Source organism: Pipistrellus hanaki (genome assembly GCF_964339955.1).
Source record: "Pipistrellus hanaki genome assembly, chromosome: 11".
In the NCBI taxonomy this organism is placed as follows: Eukaryota; Metazoa; Chordata; class Mammalia; order Chiroptera; family Vespertilionidae; genus Pipistrellus; species Pipistrellus hanaki.
The window spans coordinates 20045834-20070127 of NC_140513.1; the positions used below are offsets into that span (position 1 = coordinate 20045834).

Genomic DNA, 24294 nt, shown 5'->3' on the forward strand with positions numbered 1-24294 from the left:
ATAAAAAAAAGAACATTGTTTGTTTGTTTGTTTTTTTAAAAAAAAGGAAAAAGAAAAAGAAAAAAAAAAAGAACTCACCGATGAATAAGTAGTTCAGGGGACTCTATCAAAAATTTGTCTACAGCCCTAGCCAGTTTGGATCAGTGGACAGAGCGTAGGCCTGTGGACTGAAAGGTCCCAGGTTCGATTCTGGCTAAGGGTGCGTGCATGGGTTGTGGGCTCGACCCACAGTATGGGATATGCAGGAGGCAGCTGATCAGTGGTTCTCAATGGCATAACAAAATCGTGCTTCTCTGTAGCCCCATGACTTCTAACAAAGTCTTCAAGGTCACAGCTGCTTGAAGGGCAATTCTGTGATTAGAAAACACCAGGGTCATCTCTGAACAGAACCTCAACCCACCTGGACTACCTTTACAGAATCAGCTTCTCCAGAGCGACAAGCAGCAACAAAGAAGGGTCTTCTTACTTATTTGGAAAGGGTAAAGAGGTGGAGACACGGAGTTTTGGTATTGGTGTTAGCAGGAATCTAAAAATCTGGAGGAAAGTTCATGAAAACATACCCAGGAACAAATCAACCTATAACATTCAAGGGAGAGAATTCATACTTGGAAACTTTCTCAAGGGACACATTCTCTTAGGCTCTAACTTTTGGAAGTCACTATTTTTGTCATATGAATCTGTCACACTTGCAAAGTATGGGCTTGGTGTCATCAGACTTATGCCCCTGTACCACCTGGCCAACTCATGTAGCCTCATTGGGAACTTGGGCTCTTTTGTTGGTAGAAATCAATGAGACTCATAAATAGGTTTCAGACAATACAGTGTGTGCATATATGCAATGAAGAGGTGACATTGCCTATTGTTCTTAGTTAAAAATGGTCAAGTTTGGCTTTGAGGCCATTGAACTTATGTATTTAGAGTCAATGGCTGCCCTCTCTCTGGGGCTTTTGTCTTCCTCTTGAGATCATATTCTTTCTCCAGCATCTTATCTTTGTGTTATTTGTGCAGGATTACTGTTGCCCAATCCCCAGTAGAGCAATCTAAGGGATTACTCTTGGTGGGGGTGTTCTTGGGAACCATAGCCTTCAAAATTCCAGAAGGAATAATTTGGTGGTGGAATTTTACGTGCTGTAATCAGTGGGTGGGCATGGTGCAGGGAATGGAGAATCAGAGACCTAGTCACTGCCCCTAAATCACACTTGAAATGGTAACACCTCCTTCAGGAGCTTTTCTTTATATCTAATAGATGAGAGAGATTGCTTTTATTTTATTTTATTTTTTAATTTCAGAGACAAAGGGAGAGGGAGAGAGATAGAAACATCAATGATGAGAATCATTGATCAGCTGCCCCTGACCGCCCTCCAATGGGGAATCCAGCCTGGTGACCTTCTGGTTCATAGGTCGATGCTTAACCATTTAGCCACTGTGGCTGGGCCAGAGAGATTGCTTTTAACTTTTTCTAGACCTGGAGTTTTACGAGTTTGGCATGGGAAAACTGTATAGGCTATGGCTGGTACCTGAAAATGACATTAATAGTCACCTAATTAACACCCTTTGTTTAAAATACTATTCTTTCAAGGAGCTTAATTTAACAAAATTCATTTTCAGAAAACCCCAGTGAGACAGGGAGAGAATACATATTTTCTCCATTTTACAGATGAAGAAATGGAGCCAAAAAGTTGTGGATCTCCCCAGAAGCCAGTCTCTTGGCCAGGGCAAGAGGGACCTCTCTCCTGCACCCTGAGCTTCGGAAGGCGGGGCTCCGGTCCTTCACAGACTCTATCCCTTCCTAAGTGTCAGCAGCCCACAGCACCATGGTGCCATGACACCAGAGTTTTGGAATCCCGGATTTCCTTGACCTTAAAGTCCCAAGAGTACTTCCCAGGGTCTGCATGGGCCTACTACTCACAGGTGCATGCATCTGAGCTCAAGTTGTGGCCTGCCTGACTGTCTGCACGGAGAAAGCTTGTGCAGCGGGGTCCACATGCATATACTGGAGGCTCCTCTGGAATATGATGGAGGTGGACATGGGAAGAGAAGGGGTCTGGGGCAGGCTCTCCCATTCCAGCCAAAACTCAGATCAAACTGTGAGGAGTCTGAATGTGAACCTGCCCTTCCAGGTTGCTCCCAAGGTTTGATTTATGACTTAAATATTTAGACATAAGTATGTGGGCCTCCACTTGAAATCTTGCCTCTGCCCCTCAAATGTTATGGGCGGCGATGTTGGTCATGACTGTGAAAAGAGGAAGAAGTTGGAGATCTGGGGTGGTTATATAATTTTACACAAACGGGAGTCTCTTAGCTGCACTTTGCGAATCTTTAGAAGCCAGAATGCAAGCCTTGTGCATTTATCACTGGGAGCAGACCAAGACATTGAAAATCAAAAGGGGCTGGTCCCCATGGTTCTGTCTTGTGGCTTCCTTCCTCCCCAGTTTAGGAAGAGAAGGAGCAAGACCCCTTCCATTGGCCCTTTGGGTGACCTGAGAGCCCAGGCTGGGAATCCCAAAGGCACTAGGTTGCCTATTGAATAGCAAAGTCAGGGTTTGTGGTAGGAAAATAAATAAATAAATAAATAAATAAATAAATAAATAAATAAATGAATAAATAAATAAATAAATAAAGCAGCCAGTCAATTCCAGAGGACTGTCCGTCTTCCCCCTCACCCTAAGCATTTGAAAGGAAAGACAGACTAAAGGGTTGTTGTCTGGGTGGTTTACAGCCTAGTGTTCCCAATCACCTAGTAAAGTAAGGGGGGGTGGGGGTGGGGAGAAGCAGTGCAGAGAAGCGATGTCCTCTGGAGATGTCCAGACAGTCTCTGGAGCAGTCCCAAGCCCAGGCTCTGGCTGGGTCGGGGGGATGTAGACCGAGGACGGGGCGATGCCTGCAGCACCTCGGTCTCCCACTTTCCGCCCGCTTCCTAGCGGGGAGCGGCTGAGCATCGCCCGTTTAAGGGGCGGGGCGCGCTCCACGTGCTCCGTGCTGAGTGACTGAGCCACAAAAACACGGGCCGGGGAAGAGGGCGGGGAGGGAGGCAGAGAACAGGCTCTGACCGATAGTAACCTCTGCTCTCAGCGCAGCCGAATCTATAAAAGGAACTAGTCGCGGCACAAGCCGGGCAATTCCGAGCGAGACAGAGTGGGGCCGAGACCGCCGAGCCGAGCCGACACATCCTCCCCGGGCGGCGGGTGGGCCAGGCAGGGGTCGCCGCAGGACCGGGGCCGCCAGAGCCCGTTTCTCGGGGGCGCTCTGCTCCCCTTTCTTTCTGCCCCCCATCCCCGCCCCCTTTCTCCGGAAAGGTTTTTTTCAAGGAGTGAGGAAAAGAGACGGAAACACCAAAGTGGAAAACAGGTAAGCGGCTCTGCAGTGACTTAGGCGCTTTTGTTTTGTTTGGGGGCTGAGGAGGCTTTGGGATGCGCTGGGATTGGGGGGTGTCTAGTCCGGACCCCCACATCCCCACCTCTTGCATTGAAATGGTGCGGGGGTAGCTTAAAGGTGGGGATGTGGTTCTAGGATGAGCTCTGGGGACCCCAAGACGCGGCGCTGCTGCTCTCCGGGCTCGCCCTGTGGTGAGTCCGGGAGCATCTCTGGGCTTGGAGACCCGGGCGCAGGACCTCGCGGGCGGGCAGTGGGCTGGGGGGCTCCTGGTCCCGTTGGAGGCAATGCTGGCGGGGTGGGGAGAGTGACGGGTCCTGTACCGAGCTCCTCCCTTTGTCTGGAAGTGCCCGGGCCAGCTAGAAACGCCTCTGGGTTCGAGGATGAATGCCTACACTCAGCCCCCAGTCGGTGCTTAAGAAACTGGTCTGAATCAGGCTCTGACCGCGGGGTTCCTCCCCGTGCGCCCTCAGACTGGATGGCGTGTTCTTGTTCCCTAAGACCCTGCCCGGAAGGTGTCCCACACGGGGTCTGTGGTGACACTGCTCCCTCGGTTTGACTTGGGGGTCCTGCTCACAGGCTCCGTGCGCTCATCAGAGCTGGTGGCCCTGGCGCAGCGGGATGAGCTTTATTCTCTTAAAAAACAAGACTTAGGAGAGCCTGCACAAAGCTGAGGTGCCCATTGCCCTGTGACCCCCCGCCCCCGCCAGCTTCTTGCCCTTTGCTGCTGCTAGTCTCTCGGGGCAGCCTAAGTCCGGGCATGGATGGAGAAGCTGGGGCGAGATGGTGCAGAGGAATGACCGAGAGTAACCCCGGCGGGCGGTGCAGAACAGGGAGCTGCCCGGGCTGGGCTGCGCGGTGGGGGCGGGGGTGGGAGGGCCGGGCCGGGCTGCGGGTGGCCCCGGGGGACTGGCCCGCAGCGCCTCCTGGCCGGTGGCTGGGGAATTGGCCCTGTGGCTAGAGTGGGGCCAGTTCTCTGCGAGGCGCTGATCCCGAGAAGGAAACCCTGGGGCTTCAGATGAAAGAAAGCCCTTCTGGTTGTTTTTTGTTAGAATGTTTCCTGACTCCCAGACCTTGGTCATTCTGAAGGTTCTTGCGGGGTGGGCCAGTGCCAGGGTTGTGTGTAGGTGCTTCTCTCTCTCTCTCTCCCCTTCCCCCCCTCCAGCTTTTATTAGACAAAAGGAAATAAGATTTCTTTTTTTTTTTTTTACCCTTGTCTTTTTCATCATTTAAAACCCAAGGCTTTTCAGTGACATCACACAAAGTGAGAGGATGGTACATGCATTCATGTAATAGAGGACAAATTTGAAATTAAAAAAAAAAACTTGCTTGTTGATGAAAACCAAGTCATTTTCTAAGGCCGGATCCCCTCTCCCTGCCCCTCCCCCTCCAGAGGGACCACCTCACAAAATTTTCCAACTTCAAAAGCCAAGTTTTGCTGGTTCCTTTAACAGTAGTTGGGAGCCCCAAACCCAAGTTTTAATCTTGTTTCAGACAAAACCTAAATCTCAACTAAAAAAAGCGCTTACTTTCTCATCTCGTTTATTTCAGCCCATTTTTCTCATACCTACCACACAAATAACGGAGACTTCTTTCTGTTGTTTGTATCATTCTGTTGAGGCACTTCTCGCAAATCAAAGAAAGCGTGAAAGCCCGGAAAATGCCTGGAGTAGAGACTCTTCAGAGAGCATGCTCATTTCCAAGTACAAAGTTTCCAAAGTCAACCCCTTCCCCAGATATTCCTGATTGTGACAGGGAGAATTTGGGAAACATTGGCCATACAGCACATCGGTATCTACTTGAGCAGAAGCATGAGGATCAGTGTGACCAGCCTTCTGGATGGCCACAGTCCGTGCACGGAGTCAGGATAATTCATGAGCCCCCGTGCCAAGGCCAAGCCTGACATATTTGTAAAGGAGACAGTGATAGGTGTATCTCCCCTCCAGATGAGCATTTGAAATCTCAACCCTTACAAGTTTTTTGATTTGCATATAAATTAGAGGCCTGTTTGTAATGGACAGCCGGCACATTTTGACTTAGGGCCTGGTCATGTGAGACAGTGATTAGTCTAGGATTGGGTGATTTGGATTTGTTTTAAACCTTTGCTTTAAGAAGCCTCATTGTTTACATTATTAAAAATTAATGAAACCGAACGAAACAGCGGCCCAGCTTTTTATCTTCTGTAGTATTTGCCTTATATGGAGAGAAGTTGGCTTATTTTTTTCAATTAAAAATTTTAGGGATCTTCCCTCCCATAAATTAGGTTGCCTTGCTTTATTTATAGTGATTACAAATTGTTATTGCATACTTGATTTCAACTTTTAGCTCCTAAAATAGTTAAATGGACATTGCCTTAGACTCTTTAATTATGAATCTTTTGGGTATCTAGAAAATACAGATAGACATGTGGTATTTTTCTACAATACTTTTAGATTCAAATACATTTTTATTTACTACTGGCTACTTAAAGAAATGATGCATGTATAGTGTTTCTTATGGTCAATGACTCCAGCATCAACTTTTAAATGATTTTTCTGAAAATTTGTTTTACTTAGCTCTTCTGGGAAAGGGCCTATGCTTAAATTGAGACCCTCTTCATATCTGCATGTAGCAATAATCATAAATTATTCCAGCATTTTCTATGCCAAATCCAAAGTTATTACAGTGTTTATTTAATAGACACTTAAATAGCACTGTGTGCCCAGTACTGTTCCAAATGCTTTTCAAACAATAATTTAATCTTTACAATGAACTGACTTATCATTCCTATTTCGTAGCTTAAGAAACTGAGAGGTTAACTTACTTGACCCTGACCACACATTTTGCAAGTGGCAGAGCTAAGATTTGAACTTGACCAGTGAGCTCAAGTTCTTGAACTCTCATTCTAAGCAGTGAGGTGGTACAGTTTCGGCTGCTGCTGGCAGAGGCCTTTCCAAGGATGCTCACTGTGTTCTGGTATGTTCATCTGCTCAGTCCTTGTCGGAATCTACAGCCTGTATCAGATTTCCCTTATTTCTGAGTGGGCCAGCCAAATTCTCTTCTGCTTGTTGGGACGTTAGTTGCATAGGGATTGCAACACCATGGAAAAAACAGGCAAGATTTGCTCAACTCCAGTTCTTGGTTTAAAATGAAAAATGAGCTGTTGCTTCAGTCAAATATGCAAGAGTAGGTATATGATCACAAAATGTTTCTGTGGGCAACACACTGACAATGGAATGGCAGAGTATTTGGCTGTTAAAGTATAAGGAACAGCCTGGCTGGTGTGGCTCAGTTGGTTGGAGCGTCGTCCCATGCACCAAAAGGATATTTTTTTATTCCGGTCAGGGCACATATCTGGTTTGTGGGTTCGATCCCTGGTCGGAGTGCATGCAGAAGGCAACTGATCAGTCTCTCTCTCTTTCTCTCTCGTATAAGGAACAAAAGAAAAAAAGGATTTTTAAAAATTGCTTATACTACAATTAATTTCCTGCCTGTTGTATCTTTAATTGTGTTGCGGGCCATTGAAATAAGCTATTTCTCTGTTACTGCCATTACTATCTAAGAACCAAATTTAGCCTTTTTTAAAGACATGTCTGAAAATAAATACAGTTTCCAAGTCTACTTTATAAAAGTGAAATAGGATGGGAAATGGTGTAGCAAGTTAGAAATAAACTCTTAGAAAACATTTCTTCTTGGTCAAAACACGTATATTGTGGACTTACTGTGTGCTAGATGTTTTAAGCATTTTGCATGTGATAATTCAGTTCATTCTCATGAGAGAACCATATGAGGTTTCACAAACTGAGGTATAGAAGGTTGGTAGCCTGATCATGGAGATTGTAAGTAGTGGAGCTGAGGTTGTATCCCACTCAGTTTGGCTCCCATGGATTTATCAAGATCAGGGTAGGGACCTGTCACAATATCACAGTCTGACGATTGAAGTTTGGACAAGTCAGAGTGATTTCCCTTTTTATTGGATAGTTTCACCTGAAAATAGTTCCCTGCCTAGGTAACCAGCATCGATGCTGATAGAGAGGTGCATTTTAGGAGTATTTGAAAGCAAAGAATGAAAATCTATGAAAAATTGTTTTCAAATAGAGCCTTCTGTTACTCTGCATTGAGATGATAAACTGTATTACAGAGTGTTTAGAATGAAAATGCAAGAGACTTGGATCCTAAAACAAAATCAACTTTGAGATCCTGTCTTTTTTTTTTTTTTTCATTTTTAAAATCTACTTTAAGATTTAATTTAAATGCCCATCCTTCCCATAAACTCTCGTGGGTTCACTCCTTGCCAACAGAGTTAAAATGAACCTGTCGCCTTCTCTTTTACTCCCTTAAGTTTGGGTTACAGCACTGTTCACGTCATGTATTTAATTGTGTTTTGATATCATTAGCATTTATTTGTCTTCCTTTTGAGCGTATACTTCTCCAGGAGGAGGTCTTTGGTTCATTCTCCCCAATCCTTAATTCAGCCCTTTTGATACAGGATGGAAGATGTTCAGTATGTGCAGACTTGAATGAGTCAAGGAGAATGGGAAACTAATGTTTGTTTATATTGTAAAAATTAAAATGATGGGATAATTATAGAGAAGCATTAGAAATAAAATTGTTGGAGAAATAACTGTAGTTAAGGTTAGGTTTATGATTGAGAAATTTTAGTACATACTTAAATTATCTAGGCCCGCTAACTTTGTTAGAACAAACAATTCTGATTCCATTCAGTTTCATTTCTCTTTTTGAGGCAGCTGTGATTTGAGATACTTTCACATTCATGTACTCTAATTTTCACATTAATTTATTTTTAAAGTAAGATGAGGTAATTCACCAAGTAATTTAGAATTTAAATACTTTTGAGAAACCAAAATAACCTTTATGTATAGGACCTTTTATTCATTCTCTCTCTCCCTCTCCCTATACCTCTCACTCGCTCGCTCTCTCCTCCCCCACGTGTGTGTGTGTGTGTGTGTGTGTGTGTGTATGTGTGTGTTGAACACTCTGCAGCATTTTCTATACCAAATCCAACTTCTAAGAAACACTTAGAAGTTAAAGCATTTTATCTGGCTAGTCTAGAAGTCAACATATTTTATGATAACTGTATTTTGTATGGGACATTTCCTAGGAAGAAAGAATTTTATATATATATATAACTTAGTCAATGGTTATATTTATTAGGTGAGAATTTTTTATTATCTTGAGAATCTGATGAAGGTTATGCATTCTGTCTTTAGAAAAAATATACATAGGCATGTGCACTCCAAATTTTACATTTAATTACAAATACCTACAATCTTACATACAATTATGTTTTGTATATAACCTCAGTAACCTAAAAAGGAACCAAGTGACCTTGGGCAAGTCACTTTGCTGTTTTGTGATTTAGGTTCTTGGTTTTTAAAATAAAAGAAGCTGAAGTACTTGGATTTTAAGTACTTACGCTTTTACATCCTCTAACTGTAGGTCTGCACTTAGGAAAAGGGAAGTTGATCCTTTGATTGGAGCTGCCCAGAGTTGTGGCTTGAGGGACATTAGTGTAACCGGTTTTGAAAGATAGAGGAGAAACATCCAAGGAATGCATAGAAGTATTTCCCATGACAATAATGAGAAAGGAAGGAAAGAAAGTTGTTGAAATTGCCTGTTTATGTGCATTAGGTGAATGGAGACTTGAGTCATAGGACCAGAAGGAAATTCTCCTCTGAAATACAAAGAAAGGAGTTAGTTCATCTCAATAAATTTCATTATGGAAAACATGGTATAGTGAGACACAGTGAGACATTAATCTTACCCTTGACTCAACATTTGGAGAGTCTTCCTGGAGTAAAATGTTCAATAAAATGTCTCCATCCTGGACATCTCCATTTTGGGTATATGCTTTATTTCTTAAACTTATATTGCAGTCTTGTTAAGCCAATCTCCCTCTCTACCTCTCCCTCTCCCTCTCTCTCTCCCCCTCTCTCCCTCTCCCTCCCTCCCTCTCTCTCTCTCTCTCTCTCTCTCTCTCTCTCTCTCTATATATATATATATATATATATATATATATATATATATATATTTTTTTTTTTTTTTTTGCATAGTATTCATACATGAATACTATGCAAATTGACCGAATGGTGGACCAACCACTTGACCAGTCACTATGAGGTGCACTGACCATCTCTTGGTCCCTCCCCCTGGCCTTCAGGGTCCGATCGCCTGAGGGTTAACGGTAAACCGGGCGTGGGTGACAGCTGGAGGCAGGGCTGGCAGCTGGGGGAGATGGCCCTGATGACAGGCCAGGCCTAGGGATCTTATGGCGAAATGAATTTCATGTGCTAGGCCTCTAGTGTGTGATAAAAAGAAAAGCTGACTCCTAAGACTCATTTATCCTCCAAGAAAGGAATGTTAATGTTCATCCTAGAGAATTGGATTAACCTTATAAGGATATTTCTAAATATCTGACTCATTGAGAGTAGCTTTTTAAAGCATTGCCATGAATTTGTTGTTTCAGAAGTCATAATAAATTAGGACTAGAAGGAAGAAGAAAGGAGAAAAAGGAGCAAGACTCGGAGCTGCTAAATTGTTTGGGCTTCATATCCTTACCTACACTTGCTTTGCAGAATTCCTATAGGATGCCAGGTTGGGAATAATTGTTTTTGCCGAGAATCAAACCAAGCTGGAAAGAAAACAAATCTGCAAGGGTGTGGCAGCCTGAAATGAATTGGCTCTGGTATTTAAATGATACAAATTTGACATAAAGGGAACACTGGTGGTGGGAGTATTCTTCCTGGGAAAGGCAGAGGAGAAAGTGAATACTCAGACTGAGTTTAGATTGACTTGTAGACCTTTGTCCTCTCCCAGAGGTAGGTCATTGTAATGGGGATGGCAGTTTATCTTTGCTGGGGTGAGGTGTGATCTCTGGTACTGGAAGAGAGGATAGAATATTTAAAATATACTTAAGAAATACACACATTAAGTGTGTTAATATACAAAAAATACCATTGAACTAAAATTCATTTTGTTCAGCAAATATTTTTCAAGCACTATATAAAGTCCCAGGTGCTGAGCAAATGTCAAGATTTTAAAGATCTGCCACCATAATGACCTTTAGCTTGGCATTCAAGGCTCTTTGAGATTAAACTCTGACCATTTTTGATAACTTTGTCCTAGATTGTTCCCTACTCGAGGGAACTGGTTTTCTCACCATTGATTAACACATAGTATGGCTCAATAAGTATTTGACTAAATCTCCCTCTGTAGGTTTTCTCTGAGTTCTGCCTCAAGAACACCTTCTTGGCTCCTTGTTGTTCTGGAAAGTCACATCCATCCTCAGTGGTCGCTTCTGTTTGCACTGTACCTTCTACTCACGCTCCTCACTGGCTGAAGTTGTACCCATCGACCATGGGTAGATGAGAGCCCCGTGTGGACTAGGCCTTCTGCCGGAAGCCAATTCCAGCATGTCATAATTACAGGAGTTTCATCAAAAGGTTGATGAAACTTGGGGGCTCAACAAGGACTGAGTCACATATGTGATCACCTGATGGAGTGGCTAGAAGGCACGTCCCCCTAGACTCCCAATGCCTTTCAAAATTATCTTCCGTCTTTGGACTCTTTCTTAATCTACGCACTGCCTTTCTATAGATTGTTGAACCCTTCTTCATGCTGGGACAAGAACCCCGGCTTCTTCCCCTACATTCCTTGCTTAATCTTCACTGAAAGCTGGAGATAGATAGCACATAAGCCACTCAAGTTACTTAAATTGACTCTCAATTTGGTAATTACCAGTATATTTTTTAAAGTTAACTTTATATTGGTCTTCTAAATTGGAAACTGGTGTCACTTGTCTCAAATAGAAGGTAATTTAAAAAATAATTACAGCCCTAGCTGGTTTGGCTCAGTGGATAGAGTGTTGGCCTCCGGACTGAAGGATCCCGGGTTTGATTCCGGTCAAAGGCACATGCCGGTTGCGAGTTCGGTCTCTAGTTGGGGACGTGCAGGAGGCGGCCAATCAATGATTCTCTCTCATCATTGATATTTCTATCTATATCTTTCTTCCTCTCCCTTTCTCTCTGAAATCAATAAAAATATATTTAAAAAATAATTACAATAAAGAGCACATTATCTTTAAAAAAAAAAACTATAAAATAAAGTCACTTTCTTAAGGCATTGGCTAGCTGAGAATTGCTCTTCCTTTATTGAGCAGGGAAACTAGCCTGTGCTAAAGAGGTGTGGACGAGAAGACCAAGCAAAACCTTCCTCTTTAATGTGATAACCTTTTTCTAAAGGCTAAGGAAGTGCTGAAAAGAACAGAATTTTCTCATGCTATGATTCAGTGTTTAATTGGGTGCCTGACCATCTCCTAAAATTTTCTAAGTACTGCTTACATTCATCTTGTGTAACTCGCCCGCATTTGGGGAAACACTGAGGTGGCCTGTTTTTCAGGCACCTGACACAGTGAGAAGCTAAATAACATCTTCATGGTTTACCCACTTGCTCATGGCAGAGCCCAGGATTCAAACTCAGGTCCCATACCCAAGCTGCAGGCAGTTTTCTTAGACTCAGAAGATCATCTGGTGCAGCCTCGTTGTCATAAAGATATGTTGTCTGTTCTGTGGCTCAAAGTGGTAGAACGACTTGCCTAAATTCACTCCCCATTTGTGATTGACTGAAAATTAAAATCTTGTCCTCTTGCCTTTTTAATCCAGGCTTCTTTACACAGAATTTTGGGTAACAGTATAGTGTCCTTTCAAAAGAGGAAAAAGAAAGCATCTACAGAAGTCTATCTGTCTCTACTATAAACAGAGCCCGGATCCTTGAATATTGGACTGGCCTCATTTACTTATTCTTTCTGTTGGTCCAATCTGAATCTTAAGGGGTTTTTCAACCTGATTTTTTTTCCTCTCAAATAAAAATTGTTTTTTGGTTGTAGATTCCAATTGGAAGGAAATTACAAAAGTCTTGCAGGTCAAATCTTTTCTTAGAACCACTTCCTTTACGTAAAAGTGCAGAACTCTATGTTAATTTTGGCCAGATAAGATTGATTGTGATACAAGGCAGAATTTTCTCCCCTGTTTTTACCTTCAATGATTGTGTTAATTGTAGTAAGGAACTTGAGTTCAAGATAAAGAAAGCCTTTGGTCAAATAGTATTTTTTTCAGTTGTCAGCCCTGCTTGCAGGATTTATAAATTTAGGGGTGTTGTACCATTTTCCAGTTTCTGACTCTAGTCACATTTCACATGATCACAGCATGGTGTTCTCCTCCGCTGAGCAAATGGAGGGTTTTCTGACACTTGGTTCAAATGGCCTCCATTAAGGGGAGTGGACATGCCCTGGAGGCTGCGGGGGATCTGTCTGTAGGTGGAGCTCCACTTGGGGACTCCCTGGCGCTCACCTGATGTAGACACTTAGCAATGCCCCATGGGAGACTGAAACGTTCGGACTTTGAAATGCCACTATAGAACCATGGTTGGAAAAAGGAGGCTTTCAGGAGTTCCATCCCTGAGTGTCCTTTCATCTTTCCTTGAGCACTTACTAATCGGGCACAGGAAATGTTTGATTTGTGAACATCTCAATGACAGTAGGGTTTTCTAGAAGGCATACTCAGAATCATGATAATGTTAGAATAAAACAGATCTATTTCTTTTGGGAGAATCCTCCCAGACTTCAAAAAATGGACTTCATATTACCAGTATTTTTTTTTTTTTTTTAAAGAACTAACATCCTTCCGTTTTTGTTTTTCAGAATCACAAGTATGTGGACTTAAACTTGTGATTTTATTCCTCTTTCTTCTCCTAAATTTAGCCAGGCAGCTGGTAAAGTGATTCGTTTTGGTTATCACAGAGGAGTTCATTATCAAGTTGGGAGGGCAGGACTAGATCCTGTGCTTCTCTGACTGTTCTGGAACCCTGACTACACTCCCCCGACCTCACCAGGCTGCAGAAACAGAGGTGTCCGGCTCACATGACACATGCCTGCCTTCCCCAAGAGCTGGCTGGTGAAAGAGGACCTTCTGAAGAAGGTTGCTGGGTTTGGTCATAGACTCTATGAACTAGAATGGGACAAGAGCCCAGAGATGAGAGAACTGGTTTGGGCAAAAGTAAAGGGAATAAGGCGTTGAGGTAGAAAACTTGTATTCAGGTGTTAATACGCTTCATGAAGCCAGTTCTTGACTTGAGCCTATGACGTTAGAGCTCAGTGCTCCTGACCAATGCTGACAGTCTGACATTGGGGTTGAGCCCCTAGGAGAGGTGCTCTGATTAGCATGTTTCCAAGGGCTCTAGAGCCTCCGTCCAGCAAATGACAGGCTCTTTGCTCACGTGAAGTCAATGAAAATGAATGTCCTTTCCAACAAATTAGAGCGGCTTTGAGGAAAGCCAGACGACTTGCACTCCTGCCTGAACTCATGTTGCTTTGAACACAGCTGGAAAATTTGTCATGGTTTTAGGCTACCCGAACCTTTACTCTTAATGAAATTCCTGACTTGTTACTGTAGCGAACCTATTTTTACTCTTTCCTCCCATCCCTGTGGTCTGACTTCTGAGGGCTTCATTCTACACATGTTTGCGAGCACTGTGTCCTCCTGGGCACTGGGCTCAGCATGGCAGAGGATGAGAAGATGCTGAGACACTTTAGCTCGCCGAACATGATGCATGTGATGCACAGTTTAGCAGGGAGCACCTGATACTTGGTGCTCTGGAGAAGATTATAGGGAGAGCTGAAAAGAGGAAGAAGGAATTATAAGGCCAAATAGGTAATTGATTTAGAGGCCGGAGTAAGTAGGGTAGAGAGAAAAACTCAGGTGCTGAAGACTGGAAGGAAGGGGGCAGTGTGCTTGTGCGGTACCTGGGGGCTGACTTCCATGAGTGTGGAGGGAATAACAGGAGTGAGTAGTGGGAGCCCCCAAAGGGGGTATTATGGTAAAACAATGGCAGAAGTGGTACTAGAACACCAGGCACATCGTCCACTGAGCTGGGCCCTGGGAAGTTCTTCAGTTTGTTCTGGAAAGGCCTTTGGGGTTCGGGTGTGTGTGTGTAGTACCTTCTGTGGACAAAGGAGATGGAAGAGAGATTCCTTTAATAAACCACTCACTCCATGCCCCACCCTTGAAGAGTGCTTTACCCTGTGAAATCAGCTGCACGAATCATAATAGCTACCGTTTACTGGAACTGGCTAAATGTTTTATGCACATTACTAGCTCTATTTTATGGAAAGGATACAGGGGTTCAGAGTCCCTAGGGTCCCAGAGCTGCTGAGTAGCAGAGTCAGGATTCAAACTCAGTTTTCTCTGACTCCAAAACCTCCCTTCTTTCTACTGGGTCAGTTAATTTAAGAACATAAAAAGAGTTAAGAATGTTTGGGGGCGTTTGCTGCACAGTGGTAGGGGGCCAAACGAAGGGAAGACAGTGGAGGGACACGGGTTTGTGTGTCCCCCAAATCCTTTGAGATTTTCTATAAAAATCCTTTAGGCTGGGAGATGATAGTATGTTTGAAGACACTGGCCCTCTTAAGGGATGTAAGCCAAACAAAACAGTGTTTGCTGATATAGTCACTAAGCCTTTTATCCTAAAATTCTCTTGGAAAACCCGCCTGCAACAGCAGGGAACATTATCCAACCAAGTTTATCTGTAACTATAGGGCTGGTGGTGGAGTCCTTTTTGCTGGTGCTTCTATAGCTCAGGGTGTTTGACCAGTAGTTCCTTCTCTGCAGGTCCCACTTATTTTGGCATTTTGATTGTGGTTGAAAGTTTTGAATTTTTACTTTCTATAACAGATTGACTTCTTTTCTAGGGGAAAGGTTCTTTTTCCTATGTTCTGCATACTCCCAGCCAGGGAGAAGGCAAATAGTTGTATTGTTTGGTGAAGCCCTTCTTTGAAGGTTGCTCTGTGTGTGGGTGTGTGTGTGTGTGTGTGCACTCAGCGGATATCAGCAAGAGGAAGAAAGGCTATCTAACCCTTCGTTAGAATTTCTCCATAATTCTACAATGAGACAAGAATGGGGTTACAGCACAGATTTACTTTCAGAAACACTGGCCCCTTGGCAGTTTGAGAAGTCCTGAGACTGTTTTAGCAGGTAGAAATTGTAATGTTGAGTGTTGAGTAGGATCTTTAGTTTTATGAATGTCAGTGACATGAGAGTAGATTTAAATTTTTTGAGACTCCTTTAGAATGGAATTGTTGAAGCATGAGAAATTAATGCATCTCAAAGGTCAGTTACAGATTTCTACAGTATTCATGGATCTCTTCTAACTTTTAGTTTTTATGTATTTCATAGCCCTCATTTCGAAAATCAGCAAATAATTTTGTCCAGGAAATTGGACAATGTATCCCAGGGTAAAAGAAGAGTGTGCAGTTATCTATAAATGTATTGCTACTAATAACCAAGTAGAGGTGATGCATTTGGTAATTTCAAAAAAGTCCCTGTAAATTACAGAGTGCTGGCATTGATTAAATTCACTGGATCTATATTATTTAACTGTGTAGTGCAATAGCAGAGTCCACAGAATGGTTTCATTTTATTCTTGGAGGACCTCTTAGACTCATTGCCTCCTCAAATTTGAGTATTTAAGTGTTATAGTTTACTTAAGTAGAATACAATTCCATGGATGCCTGAAGACCAGCTCTTGGTCTCTCTGCAGGGTTTTAAGGGCATGATGGCAACTATAAGGGCAGCTTTACTTAAATGTGGGTCCAGGATGGTTGGGAATGTGCAGGGGAATTTAAGGGTTAGTAAGGATGACCTTAAGGCTGAATAGCACCTGGAGGCCAGAAAAGTTAAACTGAGGCAGTGAAATCAGCCTCAGGCTGAATAAAGTGGACAAGTCAGTCTGGTCGGAATCACAGGATGACTGATCCCCACTGCCACAGCCATGTCTTCAGTCATGGGCGCAGTGAGCATCTTCCAGCCTGGTCTTCTGACTTTCAGTTTCCTCATGAGCCTGTTTCCTGAATGTGACTATATGCTCAGCCACATATGCTCAGAGGCTATGAAAGAGCATACCTTTCCCTAAGCAAGCACATCTGTTGGGCTTCCAGGACCCTCCGCACCTCTCTGGAGATGAGATGCACAAGTCTGTAATTCTTGCTTTTTGCATCCACATCTCATGAGTAGGCACTTGGTTGAGCTTCAGCACCAGTACATTTTCAGTTTGTATGTGATGTAGTTAAATCCTGCCTTACATCGCTCTCCTGCATTGTGGGTTCCTGACTAGCTGTTTATTGTTAGAAGACATGTAGGAACAGTTCCATCAAGGGAAATACTGATAGATGTCAGAAATGTCAGTCTCACTTCTGGTAACCATCTGGAAGTTTGCCTCACACACACACACACACACACACACACACACACACACACACTTACTAATTAATCTGGAGTTTCGAGAAATGGCTCTCATAAAACCACTGTTTTGATGGACGAAAATTAGTTGCTCACCGCACATTCTGGGCTATGAACTATTCAGAAGAACAAGCTGTGGTGGGAGAAATGCTGTGGTGGGAAAGAGCATACAACGGTTGTTTTGGAAATTATTTCCTGAGAAACCTGGGGGCCGGCTCTTACTCTAGGAGGTGACTCTGAGCAAGGCACTTGCTTTTTGTGGAGCTTCAGCTTCTCTGTAGAGTGGAGCAAATGTGTGGTGAGAGCGGATCTCCAAAACCCCATCGGATTCTTTCTATCTCCTAATTCAAGATTTTAATGTGGAAGGAAATGTAATAAAAAAAAAAAATGCTCATGTTGGCACTGCTACCCTGTTTCTCCAAAGTTGCGCTAGGTCTTATTTTCAGGGGATGTCTTATCTTTCCATGCGCTAGGTCTTATTTTCGGAGGATGTCTTATTTTCGGGGAAACACGGTATCAGAAACTCTTCATTTGTTCAGTAAGATCACTGCGGGCATGTGAGGCCATGCCCTCTAGATTTAGGGTTGAGCTTCCATCTAAAGAGAAAAGATAGTCACGGGAAGTAGTTCCTGTTTTTGTTTTGTTTTGTTTGTTTTTTTTACTTTGCTAAGTGGGGGGAAAACACACCCCCATCTTATACTCTTAGAATGTCTTAATCTCCCCCTCTCCTTTCTTTTTTATATTTCTTATCTCTCTTTGAAACTTACCTGTGAGGTTCAAAAGGGCGCGTTGTTTTGGTGAGACGGGGTGGAGGGGCAGTGTGGTGAGTGCTGACGGGGTCCTCACTTCCCTCTTCACACCAGCTTCCTGTGAACGGATATGTTTTTCTTTTGCCAGCATCATCGAGTCTCTCTGGCATTTCCCGTTTTGGTTTAGGAAAATGTTAAAAGAATTCACAATCCCAGCTGTCACTTGGAGACCCCTTTGCAAGTAGCATATGGCCTGCCCTCTTGTTTCACTGTCCCCAGGGTGTCTCGGCCTAAAGGAGTCACCCTCCCCCTATTGCTTTCTGTCCCCTTACTTTTTGTTTTTTTTTTCTTCATTATTCTGACCACCTTCTGCTGTAACCACCCACTGTTCTTTGTAAATTCTCCACTTCCTTGCTGGAGTTCCTTGAGAGCAGGGACTTGGCTTCTTTTGTTCACTGCTGAATCACCAGTGTCCAGAACAGCGCCTGACACATAAGAGGAACTCAATCAGTATTTGTTGTGGCGAATAGAAGTCTTGTAAAGTTAAGGTTACAGTTGTTTGTTCAATGAATAGATGGTTAATATTTGATTCACTGTTCACCTTCCTGGGCAATTATTATACACAATAATCAAGCTTTACACCATACAGTTCTTAGGTCTTCCGAGGTAAAGTCAGGCTACTGATATATATAATTTACATACAATTAAGTTTATCCTTTTTAAGTGAGCAGTTCGGAGGTAAATGGGAATAGTTATATAACCACTACCAAAATTGCGATGTGGAATGTTTCCATCATTTTGTGCTTCTTTACAGTCTGTCCTCCCCCCCCCCCCCCCCCGACCCCATAACCACTCATCTGATTTCTGTCCCTATTATTCCATTTTGCAGAATGTGAGAATGAGCGGAGTCCTAGAGTATGCAGTTTTTGCATCTGGCTTGTTTCTATTAGCTGAGGCTTTTGAGATTGGTCCATTCTGTTGCATGTGTCAGTAGGTTGTTCCTTTTTATTGCTGAGTAGTATTCCATTGTAATCTATTTACTAGTTGATGGACATTGGGTTGTTTTCAATCTGGGCTGTTCTGTATAGGACTTCTACAAAAATTCATGTACAGTTATGTGAACATATGCTTTCATTTCTTTCAGGTAAATACAGTGCTTCCCTTTATCTGTGGTTTCATTATCCGTGGTCTCAGTTATCCATAGTTAACCACAGTCCAAAAACATTACATGGAAAATTCCATAACAAATTCCATAACAGTAAAACAGAGTAAGGGGACATAAAGCAATTCATTAGTTTTAAGTTGGCTGCATGATGAATTCTTGCACCATCCTGTTCTGTAAGGCCTGGGTCATGTATTATCTCTTTGTTAAGCCTACCCACACTTTATATACACTGAGTGGCCAGATCATTATGTGTTCAGAGATCATAATAATCTGGCCACTCAGTGTATATTCCTTGCCTGTTAATCCCTTAGTAGCCATCTCGGTATCAGATCAACTGTCACCATATGGCAGTGCTTGTGTTCAAGTTACCCTTATTTTACTTAATAGTGTCACATAACTTTTACTATACCGGTCATAATTGCCCTACTTGATTATTAGTGCCTATGGTTAATCATAATTAAACTTTATGATAGGTATGTATGTATAGGAAAAACCATAGTCTGAAGCCTTGGTTCTATCTGTGGTTTCAGACATCTGCTGGGGGTCTTGGAACACATCCCCTGCGGATAAGGGGGCACTGTTATACCCACGGTGGGATGGCTGGGCTGTACCCTCAGTCTGTGTGTAACTACAGGAACTGGTGGGCAAAGTTGCTATTCCATTTTACATTCCCAGGAGCGGTGTATGGGAGTGCCCATGGCTTCACATACTCGCTAACACTAACATTTGCAACATTTTAGTAGTTCCAGTGGGTGTGTGGTGGTAGTTCATTGGGGTTTTTAAAAATTAAATTATTTTTTATTTTATTATAACAAAACCCGGTTTTGCTTGGGGTTTCTCCTTTTAGCCTAAGGAAAATCTGTAGGTCTATTGCAAAAGCAATTAAAAAAAAATAGGGGGAGGATTTTGGCTGCTTTCTCTTCTCTCTCTCTTTTTTTTTAAATGTTATTTTTAAATTACAATTTACATTCAGTATTATTTTGTATTAGTTTCAAGTGTACAGCATAGTAGCGAGACAATCATACACTTTACAAAGTGTTCCCCCAATATTCCCAGTACCCCCTGGCACCATGCAACGTTACTACAACATTGTTGATGATAGTCCCCGTGATGTACTTTATACCCGTGACTGTTTTGTAACTGCCAATCTGTACTTCTTAATCCCTCACCTCTTTCACCCAGTCCCCGATATCCCCTCCCCTCTGGCAGCCTCCAGTCTGCTCTCTGTAACTATGAGTCTGTTTCTGTTTTGTTTGTTCGTTTATGTAGTTCTTTGGATTCCACATAGAAGTGAAATCATATGATACTTGTTTTTCCTTGAATGGCTTATTTCCCTGAGCAGAAGACTCCCTAGGTCCATCCAGGCTGTCACAGATGATACCATTTCATTCTTTTTCATGGTCAAGTAATAACTCGGCAACTAATGATGTTGAGCATCTTTATTTTAGAAGGTCATGCTTTAGCAGCCTGTTGTATTTTCTAGATATGAATAGCTTTAAGATGGCATTTGAAGTGAAAATTTCTTTCAAAAAATTGGCCAAAGTTTGAACAGTCACTTCCTCCAGGTACAAAAGAAAGGGGAGGATATGGAAACTGTTAAATCTGGACAAGGGTGATCTGTACCCGTGTGACTAATAACGAGGCCTGGCGAGAGTACATGGAGCGCTTGGACATGAAGCGTGGCCAAAAGCATGTTCGTGGCTCCCCTGGCCTTGGAGGGCCTGCTCCGTGCGGAACTACACCTGCTGTTTGTGGAAAGCTGACCCGAGATTCAATTACATTTCCCTGGATGCCGCAGGAGTCACCTGGGAAACTCAGCGGTCCTCTGTGGCCGTCCCGAGTGTGTGGTGGAAGCCTGCTGAGTGTGGAGCTCCCTCTCTGGGGACAATTTGCCCGAATTAGTTAATCAAGCTTGAGAAATCGGTTACTGCAGGCCCAGACATGCCACCACCCTGAGTCTGAAACCCTATTTCTCATGTCCATCTCTAATTAATTAATTAAGCAGACAGTCCCCGAGTGCTTACTCTGTACCAGGTACTGTTTTCCTTACTACGGACAGGAGTGGCCCCTGCTGGCACTCAGAATGTGGGAGACACACAGTGGCCATGGGAAGCAGGCTGTCCGCAGAGCACGGGTGTCAGTGTCCCGGAGGTGACCAGGAAAGGATCCTGTCCCAGTGACAGCTAAATGGAGACCTAAGCTAGGACCAGGGTCATACCAGGAAGTCCCAGGGACAGGAGAGAGTGTGGCCCAGTCAGAGCCTGTAAGGAATTTTCCAGGCATCAGGAGGTGGGGAGTGTCGAGCAAGGACATTGGAGTCAACAGGGACACACCAGGTCAACTACAGTGAGGATCGAACTTGATCCTCAGATAGTGGTTTTAAGTGGGGGAGTGGCGTGTTCACATATTCGGTGTAGTTGAATAGCGTTGGCTGCTCTGTGGTAAATGGATGGGAACGGGGTAAGGGCTGGTTTGAGTGAGAGTGGCCTGTGGACTGGCAGTGATTGTGAAGTGGATCCTTTCCAGCCAGTAACTGGAAATGTGCAGAAGGGCAGGAGTGAGTGTGCTGCTAGCTCTGAAACGTTGAGAAATCTGGTACACAGCTCTGCCTTCTTCATAGCTTTCAGTTTGTTTGTTCTCTTGCTTTTTGGGAAACTGATGTAGAAATGTCCCCTTGGCATCTGTTACCTGAGCAGAGGGGTCTGGGCTCTGCCAAACCCGCTTCTTTGGACTGAATTGCTCTTCCCGTGATCACTGCGATTTGAGGTGGGAGGAGGGAATTACGTGGGTGGCCACGGCCATGCCAACGTGGGGGACGGGAACTGGGGCAAGAAGCCTGCCGGTTTGCACCCAGCAAAGCCAGAGCAGAACCTTCTGCTGCCGCTCTGGGCTACTTCTTGCTAACCCTATCTGAGGGTCCCTTGGAGGGTCCCTAAGGTCAGAACCAGCATCTACAGACCCACAAACTCAAATTTTAGGAAAATACTCTACCCCAAATCTCCTCCTTTTATAGAGTGTGTCTTCCCTCCTTCGGAGATTCTCCACTCAGGTGTAGGGGAGGCAATTCTGTGCTTTGGACTCCAACACTAGGATATTTCTATTTTGTCTTTTCTACTCTGCCCTTCCTACCTTTCCAGACACCCACCTGATGGATTTGCTAGAAATAATGGAATAGAAAAGAATGTCTGGACAGCATATGCGGGAGGGTACCGACAGAACAGAGAAAGATAAGATAGGAGAAAAGAACTTGTTTCCCGGAAGGCGTGGGCAAGGGTACACTCAAAGGTGGGAAGCTGGGGCTAATGCACCCCTGGGCTTTCTGTACTAGGTTACATTTTTTCCTTTTTAAATTACAAACGTGTGTTCACACCTCCTCCTTGCCTGTTGCCTTGGAAATCTGAAAAGATTCATGTGGCTTCTCAATCAACTAAGCGATCGCTGGAGAGTAGCTTTTGCAGGAGAAAAACTAGCTAATCATTGATTTCACTGTTTCTGGGATGTAAGCCCAATCCTAGGCCACTTCGCAAACACTGGAATTACAGTGGCATCCTGCTCTCTGGGCTCCGAGGCCAGTTATCTTTGAAACAACAAATGGCAAACTGACTGGGTGCTGGCTTACCTCTTGCTCTTTTTGGAGTGAGGACTTTTAGGAGGTATACACCCCTCGAGTATTTCAGAAGAACTCCTAATTTGTCTGGTTGCCAAGGAATGGATTTGAATACATAATGGATGAATGGGTCATGCCTTCTGCACAGATACTGCAAATTCCCTCCACTCGCTTTTCTTCTCCGGAAGTTTTTAATCCAAGTCTTTGTGGAGTGGGGCACAAAGGGGTAAGAGCCTACTAGGGGCTGGCCTTTGCACTGGGAACTGATCAGCTCTCGTGGACTTTTAGCCTACCGCCTTGTTTTGTGTCCACAAGTGGTCACTACATTCTTAGCTCTTTATGCTGACTGCTCCTCATGCCCAAATCCCACTCCCACCTCTACTCCACTAGCCGCCACCATGACTGACTGGCAGCCACTTCAGATGTTAAGTTGGTGTCCATGGCTGAGGGCTCATATGCTTAACAAAGAGATAATACATGTCCCAGCCAGCAGGGCCCAGCTTTAACCAGTATATCCCTCCCTTCTTCTATTTTTCCTTTCTCTGCCCCTCCTCCAACTATAACTGTCGAGGGACTATTTGGGATTATTCCAGCATTAAGTGACTACGGTTGTTGCGTGGGCAGTTGGGACACGTGGAATTGTTGTATCCCCTGTTTACGAGAACCTCCCCTCCTCCCAGCATGGCAAGGCATGGCACTTGTGACACCTGGCAGGGAGCAGCTGGGCCCTCCTCGCAGGTGCAGATGGGGCCAGGCCAGAGGGCACAGATGCCGGGGCAGTGGGAGCCTGTCAGTCTCACAGGCAGTGCTCCCCACCCGCCTTCCCTGACTTGTTCGCCTTCCCTGACTTGTTTCTCCACAGGATGTTGTTTTCCCCTCCGGAGACACGCATCACTGGGGTTGTCCTCACCACCTGGGAGCCAGGTGTCAGAGCATTGCCTCGGAGTTTGCCCACAGCCATCCTGAAACACACAGGGGCTTTCCAGGTTGGGAAACGAACCGCCTTGCCGATGGTGTTGTTTACCACTTGAACGACTCAACAATGTTTGTTTGAGTGAATTGAAGGAAATAGCGTACATTACACCGGGTTCAAGGCAAACTTTATAAACGCTGCTGACATTTTCTGTGAAGGGAGGCATTTCCCTAGAGAAGGGAGCCAGGTCCCTGGGATGCCAGGCTGCCACTTCCGAACTCAGTGTGTCCACCACCTCAGACTGCTCGCTTCAATCTGTTTGCATACGTGTATTTTTTTTTTTTTCATCCCCAAATGGTCACACCCGTAGAGCAAAAACGATTAGGATTATAGCAGCTAGCTCCTGGGCTGACCCCAGAAAACTGCCAGAATCCCTGTTCCCTGGAGAAAGCCCCAGGGCTGGAAGTCGGGGATCATGACCTTTCGGGGACCTATTGGGAAGCAGTCATGACGCAGTGCTGGGAATGAGGGCTCAGGTGAGGGGGCCGGAGCAACCGCCCTAATTGGTGTAAGTCTGGCTTCGTAGCAATAACTGACAGCTCTCTCCCTGCCTGCTTTATCTTTCAGTTAATGACCAGCCACAGCGTCTCTGCTGGGCGCTCTGGCCACTGCCTCCACGCTCCCGGCCACGCTCAGGTTGCGGTGGGTGCCAGCTGAGCTAGCATGGCGTGCTGGGCTCAGCTGAGGCTGCTGCTGTGGAAGAACTTCACGTACAGAAGAAGACAAACAGTAAGCGTGGGCTTCTTGGGGTGAAGGGCATGCTTGACTTGGGGATTGGAAGAGAAGAAAGGAAGTCTTGTTGGTTTTCTCAAAGCGATTGAATGAACGTGGCCCTGGTGGGCTCTATCACTGATTGGCGAGGGCAGAAATGTTAGCTTTGGGTTTAGGCTTGTGCCCAGGCGTGAGTTCCGACCTCTGGAATGTGGCACAGAATCGCCCCCAGCCGATCCTTCGCCTCCTTTTCCTACAGCTCCGGGGGCCATGTGGCTCTCCAAGAGTGGGCATGAAGGGAGTTAATGGCCCAGCGTGTAGAGAGACTGGATCTTTTAGTGCCAGTGTGGACTCTCTCAGCTTTGACTGCCAGCTGGAGGAAAATAAAACAGAACATTGTTTTATTCCTGTGGAGGGTTATAAGCCAT

General features: G+C 44.3%; 1 protein-coding gene across 1 annotated transcript in view; it reads left to right on the plus strand.

Moving 5' to 3' along the window:
- Positions 1–3037: 3037 nt before the first annotated feature.
- Positions 3038–24294, plus strand: part of ABCA1 (ATP binding cassette subfamily A member 1) — a 112332-nt gene continuing 91075 nt past the window's right edge. Inside the window, exons 1-2 of the mRNA XM_084899342.1 lie at positions 3038–3348; positions 23723–23884. Coding sequence (XP_084755468.1) covers positions 23819–23884 — 66 coding nt within the window. The 5' untranslated portion in view covers positions 3038–3348; positions 23723–23818. The remainder of the gene's footprint in view (positions 3349–23722; positions 23885–24294) is intronic.